Source organism: Phyllopteryx taeniolatus, chromosome 16 (assembly GCF_024500385.1).
Source record: "Phyllopteryx taeniolatus isolate TA_2022b chromosome 16, UOR_Ptae_1.2, whole genome shotgun sequence".
In the NCBI taxonomy this organism is placed as follows: domain Eukaryota; kingdom Metazoa; phylum Chordata; class Actinopteri; order Syngnathiformes; family Syngnathidae; genus Phyllopteryx; species Phyllopteryx taeniolatus.
In genome coordinates, this window is record NC_084517.1 from 15778732 (window position 1) to 15790651 (window position 11920).

At 39.8% G+C, this 11920-nt stretch overlaps 1 protein-coding gene across 3 annotated transcripts; it reads left to right on the forward strand.

Annotated features, from left to right (window-relative positions):
• The first annotated feature begins 36 nt into the window (after nucleotides 1-36).
• dhx58 (DEXH (Asp-Glu-X-His) box polypeptide 58) lies at nucleotides 37-11401 on the forward strand. Of its 3 annotated transcripts, none has more exons than XM_061748483.1 (13): nucleotides 40-226; nucleotides 767-898; nucleotides 970-1156; nucleotides 2979-3183; nucleotides 3776-3966; nucleotides 4754-4867; nucleotides 4952-5084; nucleotides 5630-5815; nucleotides 6445-6683; nucleotides 7088-7399; nucleotides 7589-7779; nucleotides 9035-9134; nucleotides 10967-11401. In XM_061748483.1, exons 1-13 carry the CDS (start codon nucleotides 150-152, stop codon nucleotides 11150-11152), a joined length of 2253 nt encoding a protein of 750 aa, XP_061604467.1. In that variant the 5' UTR covers nucleotides 40-149; the 3' UTR covers nucleotides 11153-11401. The 3 variants fall into 3 exon arrangements, with proteins under 3 accessions (XP_061604469.1, XP_061604467.1, XP_061604468.1); XM_061748484.1 differs by lacking the exon at nucleotides 40-226 and adding an exon at nucleotides 395-526; XM_061748485.1 differs by lacking the exon at nucleotides 9035-9134 and having other exon boundaries at nucleotides 37-226; nucleotides 10967-11128.
• Nucleotides 11402-11920: the final 519 nt, after the last annotated feature.

Sequence of the window (11920 nt, forward strand, 5' to 3'; positions counted from 1 at the left end):
GCGTGGGTTGAGGTCCCACTCAGTGACGGTGTGAATGGTTGTCAGTGTCTGCATGTGCCCTGCCACCAGTTCAGCGTGCAGTCCGCCTTTCGCCCCAAATCAGCTGGGATAGGCTCCTGCGACCCTGAACAGGATGAGCGGTATTGAGAATGGATGGCTGGATAATATATCTCAATACTTGTTTGTCTTTTTTAACTACATTTCCGTTGTCGGTGCTGTCGAGAAGGTAGCCATTCCCAAAGTTATGTTTGCGTTTCCTCGGAAATTAGAATGAAGAGGGAATTCCCATTCTTGTTGGGCGCTCGGAAATTGAAACTTCTTGCTTTAAAACAGTCTTTTATGTTTTCATGCTCTTTTTTTTCTTTTTTTTTACGATTTGATAAACGTTATCGGGGGGAAACGTGTGACGATTTACGATATGAAGAGCGTTATGAAAGAAAAAAAAATCGTAACAAAACTGGATCACTGTGGTTTAAGTTTCACTTTCCCGACGCGAGGAGGATCACGAGAATGAGGCTGCGTTCAGGTGTGCTGCGACTTCTCCAATTTTCAGTGCAGCGTTCACTTAGATTAGAATGACTTGGCTATAAACGTCCCATGCGCATTATTATTATGAATCCCCCTAGCGTGTCCCGTCTATAAATCCACGGGTCACAAAGGCACAGTCATTCAAAATAGACGTCTTCCACACTGTGACTTTAGTGTTTAGTTATAGCTGTATTATAACCGTGTAATTGCGTAATGAACTCATCTGTCGTTCCTGCAGAGCCTCTCTTTTAAAGGGCCGACCTCCATTCCGACGACGGCTGCCTACTGGGTTTTACTTTCATTTGATCTCAACTGATCAGTGTGAACAGGAAGTGGCTACACACACACACAGATCGCTCTCGTCTACCCGGTAAGTCCGACATTCCCATCTTTTAACCACTCTGCTTATAAATAAAAGCCGCTTTTATTCGCGTGCCCTAGACTTGCCGAGATGTCAGATCTGGCCCTGCACGGTTACCAGAAGGAGGTGGCCCAGAGGGCGCTTCGTGGGGAGAACATTATCGTGTGGCTGCCCACGGGAGCGGGGAAGACAAGAGTCGCCGTCTACGTGGCCCAGAAGCACCTGCAGAAGACGACCGGGGCCAAAGTGGTGGTCCTGGTCACCACGGTAAAGCAAAAAAAAAAACATTCAAACCCCAGCCACCATGGGCTCAAATTTAGGAAGCGTATTGCATTCACTTGGATAAAAAAAAAGCTCCTGTTTTTCTGACAATTTTTTTTCCACCTGTTTTTCTGACTAATTTTTTTCTGAGTTATCGGGACGCATCAAACTCACGCGAGAACCTGCGAACTACAAGTGACTCTGCGGACTCACTAATGGCGGATTACTGCTCGCACACCTTCAACCTGCCCATACACATTTACTTTCCCGGTTCAATTAAGGTGCCTGCGTAATGTCGACAAACTAATAACAATACCATCTATGTGACTCAAAGACAGGAGTATTTCCCAGTGTTTTAAGCCCATATCAAAATAAAACTTGATCAAACTGAATAAGCCGGTCTTGTTGCTTACTACAGATTCCGCAAAGAGTCACTTGCAGTTCGCAGGTTCTCGCGTGAGTTCGATGTGTCCCGATAACTCGGAAAAAAATTAGTCAGAAAAACAGGTGGAAAAAAATTTGTCCGAAAAACAGAAAAAAATAGTCAGAAAAACAAAGCCCTCAAAAAAATTACTCAGAAAAACAGGATTTTATTTTTTTTATCCAAGTGAATGCAATTCGCTTCCGTACAAATTTCTCTGACATAGAGAAACATGCCCTGGGATATATTTGGTTGGAAAGTGGTGGTAGATTGGTAACAATGACTATATATATAATACAGTAGTGATTTGAGATACGAGTGACCCAATTTAGGAATTTCTCGAGGTCATTCAGCTGATATTTCTGCTTTGACTTGAGAGCAAGGATTTGAGATACGAGCGCTGTGGCAGTGAAGTCACTTCACGACAAGCGACAGTAGGCGAAACAATTCACTGCCAAACTAAACATCAAATAAAGAGAATTACACATTGCGTGTATTTAAAACAATCACATGACTTTGCGTTAAGTCCGCTGACACATAATGGGAAACACCATAGTTAAGCTAACGAAGAGCAACCGTGTTGCAGTGTTATAACCCTTTAAGCTAGTGGTTCCCAACCTTTATTTATATCAGAAACAATGTCGACGATTGTCGACAATGATTCTGGTCGATGCTAGCGATATATTCTTTATCCTTTGCGAAGTAAACTAACATTACTGCAGCTGATTGAGGAGCTATCTCCATGTATATCCATATGTTTGTATTATACTGAGGTCACTGATGGTGTAGTGGTACACTCGCCTGACTTTGGTGCAGGCAGCGTGGGTTCAGTTCCCACTCAGTGACGGTGTGAATGTGAGTGTGAATGGTTGTCCGTGTCCATATGTGCCCTGCGACTGACTGGCGACCAGTTCAGGGTGTAGTCCGCCTTTCGCCCGAAGTCAGCTGGGATAGGCTCCAGCGTCCCGCGACCCTAACTAGGATAAGCGGTGTTGAAAATGGATGGATGGATGGATGGATGTATTATACTGCCTCCAGGTGGCCAAAGCGTGCACACCAGATGGAGCAGCTTGATATCCATTGAATTGAAGGAAAAATGTGACAAAAACTAGCAAATTTCTTTATTTAATTATGTCATTACTGTGTTTTTTACCAATGTTATCCGTCAAACTGCGGCTTGTTGTGAAGTGAGTTCATTCACTGCCACAGCGCTCGTTTCTCAAGTTTGCAAGTCAAAGCAAATAATCTGCTCGTATCTCGAAAACCTATAAGACCAGTATTTAACAGCATTTTAGATTGTAAAAGATACGCCTTGTCTCTATTTATTTCTGCTTTTAACTTGACAAAAAAAATGGGAGTTAGCCCACTCTTGTTTTCAGTGTTGTTTTGACGCACGTTGATGTCCAGGTGCACCTGGTGCAGCAGCACTACAGCAAGGAGTTCTCCCCCTGCCTGGGCCGCGACCACACCGTGACGGCGGTGAGCAGCGACAGCGAGGAGAAGGACTTCCTCGGTAAGGTGCTGCGCGACACGGACGTACTCGTGTGCACGGCGCAGATCCTTTTGAACGCACTCAGCAGCGACGAGGAAACCAAGCACGTGGATCTCTCAGGTGGGTCGGCAAGAACCGGAAACCACCGCCTAACCCGCCCGCCTCTTGGCATGTTGCCATGGTAACAGTTGGTAATACAATAATCCATTGCTATGGTTCACTCTTTGCAGATTTAGTGCATCACATTATTATTGTTTTTTAATTGATCAGTGTAGTGCAGTTACTCACCTGCACATCTCCAACAATATGGACAGGAACAAATGCAAGCAAAGAGCAACATTTAGCTTGATTTTCACAATTACAGTACTGCAGTTAAGAGACCGCAAAGCCGTTTTGGAAGCAGCAGGATCTGCCGGCCTTACTTTCCATGACGCTTTGTGCACAGTGCCTAATGGTTTAGCCAGGAAATCACTAATCTTTAGCACGTCCACATCGGTTGACGTTTTTGCCACTCAAGCAGAGCACAACTACCTTTTAAAGGCCTGAGTTTATGGATGGCGACCTCAAGTGCACAAATAGAATATCTGCACCTCTTTTGAAGCATCTTTTATTGACATTGATTGCATTGATGAAACTTCTATTACGGGGGTTTTCTGGAGTGTAATCCCTGGGATAAATGAGGGATTATTATATCATGGTAATGCGGTTGCAGACATCACGCTGCTGGTGGTGGACGAGTGTCATCACACGCGCAAGGAGACGGTGTACAACAAGATCATGAGGCTCTACCTGGAGAAGAAGATGAGCGGCGACGGACAGCTGCCGCAGGTCCTCGGCCTCACGGCGTCGCCGGGAACGGGAGGCGCCAAAAATCTGGAAAAGGCTGTGCAGCATATACTGCAGGTACGTACGCAACACTTACCTGTACATACAAACAGTAAAGTACATTTCATTTGATTTGCATTTCATTGAATGTTTGTTCAATGGTCATTCTTTAGTGGATTACTGTCATTAATAGTCTTAAATAATAATAATAATAATAATAGTAATTTTACGATAATATTGTTTAACATTTAATTTTTCACTATTTTTAATTTCAGTTTTTATTTTCATGTTCATTTGATTTACATTCAATTGTTTTTTTTAGATTAGATTTTTTTGAGTTTAGTTTTTTTACTATTATAATTTCTTTTACTATTAATTGTTTTTTTTAGATTAGATTTTTTGAGTTTAGTTTTTTTACTATTATAATTTCTTTTACTATTATAATTTTTAACTCAAATTTATTTTAAAATTTATATTCATATTTCCAATTTCTTACTATTATTTCTACTATTTCCAAATTCATTATTTTAAGTATGTAATATTCATTAAAATCATTTTAATTTAAATATTGTTTTATTTTATTATTAATATTCTCATTTTAATAATTTTATTAAATCTTTATATATATATATATATATACAGGTTTAGTGTAGTCTTATTATTCATTATTTTGATTATTATTATGATTATTATTATTTATTTGTTTATTATTGTTATTAATACTTTTTTTTTGTTTAAATATCTATTTTTACTAAACTTGATAGTTTTAGAAGTTAGTTTTGTTTTACTATTTTGATTAATAAGCCTATGTTTATAGTCAAATAAATAGGTGTGTTTAAAGTGTATGTGTGTGTGTGTCAGTCAGATCTGCGCCAACTTGGACTGTGCCATCGTTTCCACCAAAAACTTCACTGAGGAGCTCAACACTAAAGTCCCCAGACCCCTCAAAACCTTTGACATTGTGGAGAAAAGAAAGGAAGTAAGACGCCCCCCCCCCCTCTCCCGCCACCATTTTGTCATGATTGTCATTTTAAAAGTTCATGGTCTCTGCGCATGTCGCTAGGATCCGTTTGGTGATCACGTGCAGCGGATGATGCGTCGCATCCACCGCTTCATGGAGCCTCCTGTCGACTTCACGCACCGAGAGTTTGGCACCCAGGAGTACGAGAACAATGTGGTCACACTGCAGAAGAGAGGTCTCGTATTGCATTTCATTCATTTTTTTTTTTTATCACCTATAAGGAAATTACAAACAAAAACATTTTTTTTTTATGTCAAACCAGATTGGATACCGATTTGATTCAGATTGCACATTTTGTCACAATTCAAACATTTAGAACTCAAGGTGTATGTTTTGGGGAAAAAAAAAAAATCAATTAAATTTAATTATGAATTAATTAAGTCATAAAACACCAAACATTTGTTATTTTTTTTAATTGGTTAAAATCTGTATATATGCTGACAGTTTTTTTTTTTTTAAATGGAAGCCGTAATACCAAACAAAGCTGAATCCAGATTGGGCAAAAACTAATCTGATGTTTACTAATACAGCATTTTATCATATTTGGATTAAAAAAATAAATAAATAAATAAGTTTTAGTATTAATGAATGTCTTTAATGTAAAAAAAAAAAATTACAACGAATTATGGTTGCAAACTTAAAAATAATGTCTGTCAAATTCGATTATTTTTTTTATTTTTTTTAGAGGGCCTGTAATGTCGAGCAAATCCACATTTGCAGGTGTGAAGGAGTGCAACAGGCGACTGCAACAATGCGCCATCCATCTGCGCGAGTACAACGACGCGCTGCTGGTCAACGACACGTTGCAGATGGAGGACGCGTTGTATTCTCTGGAGGACTTCTACAGTGGCAGAGAGACAACCGTATTCGATGACACTGATCGCTTTCTGGTAGATCTTTTCGAAGGTGGGCGCTTGTTAGTCTGGAATTCTGGTGGAAATCTAAAATAGGTTATGCGTGTATGTCACCCGCAGACAACAGAGATGATCTGAAATCCAGTTATAATCTGCAATTAACAAATTTAGTTTAAAAATTCAATCGAACATGTTCAAATATTGACAATTTATCAGGCCAGGTTGCGATTTGTTGCACTAATGCAGAATCCAAATGAGATCCAGATTGCAGATGAATAAAAATGGAACTGAAAAATCTAATTGAACATGTTGCAATGATCGATGAACTCACCAGATCATCATGTCAGGTTTGAAGTTTGTTGTACTAATGCTGAATCCAGATTTGATAAGGATTGCAGATAAATTCAAATTCCAAATGAAAAATCTAAGCAAACATGTTCAGATATTTATGACTGAAATATCATCCAATGACAAATTTGATCCAGATTGCACATCAATCAAAATTTTAAAGGAAAAATCAAACTGAACCTGTTAGACAGGTCAGGTTTGGTCTGGTTGCCTTTTGTTGTACTAACGCTGAATCCAGATTTGACTGCGTCGAGGTGAACTTTTCCAAGGTGGGACTCATTTGCCTGGAATTTGCTGGAAGACTGAAATTGCTCACCTGTCCCTCACCCACAGAGAACCAAAACAAGCTGAGGATGCTGGCGCGTGACGTGCTTTTTGAAAACCCCAAGATGGCGCAGCTGAAGACCACCCTGCTGAGACACTTCAGTCCCAACGTGCAGTCCAGAGGAATCGTCTTCAGCAAGACCCGCAAGAGCACGCGCTGCCTACACCGATGGGCGTTCAACAACCACGATCTGCGCTTAGCCGGCGTCAAGCCCGCCGTCATAATGGGCAGCACCGCCATGACACAGGTGCGCTAGCGGACAGCGATCAAGACGAAGAGAAAAATTGGTCATTGTATAACGTGTAATTGATTCATTGCAACATTGAAGTAGTATACCTGCATTCCACTTCGATCCCACAAGCGCAAATATAGCTTAAATGTACAGTGCTGTAATTTGGTTTTCGAGCATTTAAGGTCATGCCACAACATTTCAATCGGAGTCAAGTCTGAAGTTCGGCCACTCCAAAACCTTCATTTTGTCTAGTTTTTTATTAAGCGATTCAGAAGTTGTACTCGCTGGTGTTTTTTGGACTTGTTGTCCTGCTGCAGTACGGATTAGTAAGGATTTCAGAAGGAAGCAATTACTTTTTCATGATTTACAATGTATTGTAAATATTCACAACGTATTATCCATCGTCCCGTTTCCCACAGCAAGATCGTGACGACACCATCAGCAACTTCCGCCTGGGCTCTGTCAACCTCCTGATCACCACCAGCGTGGCCGAAGAGGGCCTAGACATCCCCCAATGCAACCTGGTGGTGCGCTACGGCCTGCTGACCAACGAGATCGCCCAGCAGCAGGCCAGCGGTCGCGCCCGGGCCCAAGACAGCCACTACTCACTAATCGCCCAGCGCGGCGGGCGCGAGGAACGACGGGAGTGCCTCAATACTTACCTGGAGGGGCTCACCGCCAGTGCTGTGGATAGAATCCACCAGATGAGCCCACAAGAGTGCAGGACCAAGGTGAGTGAGCCGGCAAGATCCAATGTCACTTAATACACTACTCTATCCATGCCAGCGACGTACATTTTCTGGGTTTCCACTCTATGACGTTGACTCGCATTAGTTTATGGGTCAGCTCTGCCATGAGGGACAACCAATGAGGCGTCTGTGTCTATGCGCCATCTCACCTTCTTCTGCGTCTGTCCGCAGACAGCCGAGCTTCAGGAGGAGGCGGCCGCTTCCAGCCGGGAGGCGGCGATCCACATGTCGGAGAAGCGCAGCCGCTACTCGGCCGACAGCATCCAGCTGCTGTGCTCCAACTGCTTGACGCCCGTGATGCGAGGCAGCGACATCCAGCTGGTTGAGAAAATGCATTATGTCAACGTCAACCCACAATTCAAGTGAGTTCAGCTCCCCGCTTCTGTCTTTAATCCGGCCCACTGCGCATTTCCATTAGAAAGAGGCCAATAATAATTGTTGCATTCATTTCGCAGTTTCTTCTCTAAAATGGGTTCATCAAAATGGATTAATTTTCTAATTTATCCCCTTTTCTAATTTCTTAATAGATTTATTGTAAATAATGAATAATAATCCCAAAAATGAAATAAAAATTACACAATTTTACATATACATTTTGCTTTGGGAGCTCTGACTTCCAGCATGAGACTGTGAGACACTTTGACACCCAGCATGGAGCTTAACTGCTTGGTTGATTAATCAAAACATAAAAATACAATTCAGAAATGAGAATGAATTATTTTCATCCATTATTATTCATTTATGTATTTGTATTCATCTCATGAAATGATGTGTTAATTCAATAAAATGCCAAGACTAGTAAATTAAATGTAGCATTTAAAAAAATATTTTGTTAAATAATTAGTTAATTATAATTGATTAGAATTCACATAATGAGTATGAATTATTTTCTTACAAAAGTTAACTGCTTTACATATTCGTTTTGTATTTATCTTTAAAAGTATTTGTGAATTACACAATTTTAGGTATAATTATAAAACAGTGAGAAGAATGAGAATGAATGAATATTTTATTATTTAAATGAAAAATATTTTACATGTATTTGTTTACATATTCGTATTCATTCATTTAAACGTTAATTTATTCATTGTCAATCATAAAAATGTGAATGTTATAATATTTTTTCAAATAGTGGTTGATTACATTAATACTTGTCATGGAAAAAGCAAACTAAACAAAGTCACACAACTGACAACCAAAGTAACAAAGAAACACTTGAATAAACCTAAAACTGGAAACAAAACATGACTGGTGAAATAACTGAGCGACAATGACACCTAACAATGACAATGTACCAACAAGAACTTAAAGAAACCAGTGAACTAAATACAAAGAGATTGACGAGGTAATGAGGAACACCTGGACGAGACACACACAGGTGGCTGGAGGGAGCTGATTGGTTGACACAAGGTAGAAGGTTGATGAGAACAGGTGGACGCAATAACATGAAACCAAACCAAAACATAGACCATGACAGATATTTATTGTAAAGAACATACAAACATGAGGAAAATAATAACTTTTGTTATTAGAAGACATACGATAAGTTTACATGTTTTTTCATACACGTTTGATCACTTTGACCAGGAAATAGTATGAAAGGATGTTTGCTCTTAGGAGTCACTACAACAAGGGTGATGTGGTCATTTTAGACAAGACTTTTGAGGACTGGGTGCCAGGCTGCACCATCAAGTGCAACAAAGACAACTGCAACAAGGTAACAGTGGACCGCATATTTTTGGGATTATTATATTTTACAGCAGTATGAACCTCCCCAGACTTTTATTAATCTTCAACATACGCCTATTAACCTCTAACGTACTCTTATAAACACTTTCTATACTCTCATATACACCTTTTAAACTCTTAAACATAAAGTAATGTACAGTAATATGGTACACTGTATAATTTATTCCTTGTAATGTGTTTTTTTTTTTAAACAGTTGTGAAGTTAAAGGCTAAGAACACAAAAAAGTTCAAAATCCTGCGATGTAGTGAATTATGCACGATATGAATATGGGAAAAAAATCTGCAATCTACTGCAGAACCGAGATATAACGAGGGAACACTGAACTGTAAATCTTTAGTCATCTGCCAGTTTCCCAAAATGTGTCTGAGGGCGAGCCCCTCTCAATTTCATTGGATTGTGATGTCACAATTTGACACATTTACATAAGCCCACCCATCCATCCATCCATTATCTGAGCCGCTTCTCCTCACTAGGGTCGCGGGCGTGCTGGAGCCTATCCCAGCTGTCATCGGGCAGGAGGCGGGGTACACCCTGAACTGGTTGCCAGCCAATCGCAGGGAACATTGAAACAAACAACCATTCACACTCACAGTCATGCCTACGGGCAATTTAGAGTCTCCAATTAATGCATGTTTTTGGGATGTGGGAGGAAACCGGAGTGCCCGGAGAAAACCCACGCAGGCACGGGGAGAACATGCAAACTCCACACAGGCGGGGACGGGGATTGAAACCCGCACCTCAGAACTGTGAGGCTGACGCCATAAGCCCACCCCCACACTAAATTTCTCCGCCTATCACTCGGCGGCAGCTTGCCTGGCTGGCTGAAGATCCAGAGCCACTTTCAAGCCACGCTGTGTGAAAATCAATACGGTCATGCCTTGACCTACGAGTTTAATTAATTCCATGACCACGCTCGTAACTCAAATCGTCTTCTCCTGTTGAAATGAAAAGGAATGCCATTAATCCATTCCAGCCGCTCCCAAAAACAACAACAAATGTTGTAATGTGTTCTTTAATTATTATTATTATTTTTTTATAATATTACACTTTATTTAAAAAAAAAAAAAAAAAAAGTACTGACTCAATTAAATAGAATGTAAAGAATATACAGTTTTTGCCCTTTTTTGGCTTCAAATCAGTGGACATTGTGTTGCTCCCTCTGATGTGTGCGCCTTAACCACCTGGGGACACGATAACACACACGGATGTACTGTACACGGAGCCGGTTAAAACTGCTCGATAAGCCCCGGTAACATTAGGTGTTCTTCACAGAGGATAAAGAAAGCCTGTGAATTTATGCTATCCATCACACTTGTTGCTGCACCGTTTGTGTGTTGTTATAACATTGCAACACTGATGCTGTTCAGTAATCCGTTTATGTCGTTTGGCATTGTTTGTTAGCATTAGGCTAAACAAACTTTTCTAAAGCAAAGCGATGTGGTTGTTTTCAATACGCAATGTGTAATTATTTATTTTATGTTTAGTTTGACTGACCTTCAAGTGGGGGTGGCAATAAACGGCTTGAAGGCCCCCTTTTTTTAAAGAATTGTTTACAGTCTGCTAAACTTCGCTAGTCGTGAAGTATCTCATATTTTTGCAAGCAAAAAATCGGCCGTACGACAGCTTGTATCTCGAAAAACACGCAAGTCTTGTCACTCTTATCTCAAGGCACCACTGCACCTTCTTCCATCGCGTAGAATAACATTTAATTGGATGATTTCCTGCTTCAAACCTGATGGTCTAACAAAAACGCGGTTGCATCGCAAATATTTAGTGTCCTATGATGCATTGCGTTGCAGCGGTGGGGCTATGAGGTGAAGTACCGCAAGGTGGCGCTGCTGCCAAACGTGGCCATCAGTCACTTCGCGCTTCAGACGCCCGACGGCAGGACCATGGTGAGGAAGTGGAAGGACGTCCCGTTCAGCGTGGACCACTTCAGCTTCAGCGAATACTGCCGCCTACACTACCGAGACGTCGTGGACTAACAAGCTAATGCTAATGCTTACTGCTTGTTAATGAGTTTGTTTACAACTGTTGTTGTATTGTACACAAGAACTTGTCCTGTGCTGGGTCTTCAATTTTTTTTTAAATTATTATTTTTTTACTCTTTTAATGAACTGTAGTACAGTATTTCTAATTACCTTAATTGTAAATTAATTTTAATTGTATTTATATGCATTTTATCGCATGCTATGTCATGTATTCTGCAAAAAATAAAACCTTTTTTGCCTTCATTACTGTTTCTTGCCTTAATTGTTGTTACGGAACGTGGTAGTAATGCTTTCATGTACCACTAGAAGGCGATGTTGTGTCAGGAATTGTTCACTGTGGTGACCGCGGACCTGAAATAAAAAATGAGCAATTAAAAATAATACAACAAAAATAAATCTAAAATTAAAAAAAGAAAACAATGCAACTGTAACAAAAAATAATAGCATAACCTAAAGAAATAAATTGAACTGTAAAATAATTACGAAAATAATACGTAAATACAAAACTAGAAAAAATAACAAAAAAATAAAACCGAGCCTAACAAAATAAATGCAAGTACTAAAATAATACAACTATAGAAAAATTAAATATATAATGAATACATACTTGCAAAAATAGGATATAGTAAAAATGAATCAATTGCGATCATTGAAAAAATATATAAAAACTGAAAACCATTAGAATACTAGAAAATAATAAATATAAGTAAAATAAATTAATATATAAATAATAATAATTTGACAGATATTTGAAAAACTCCC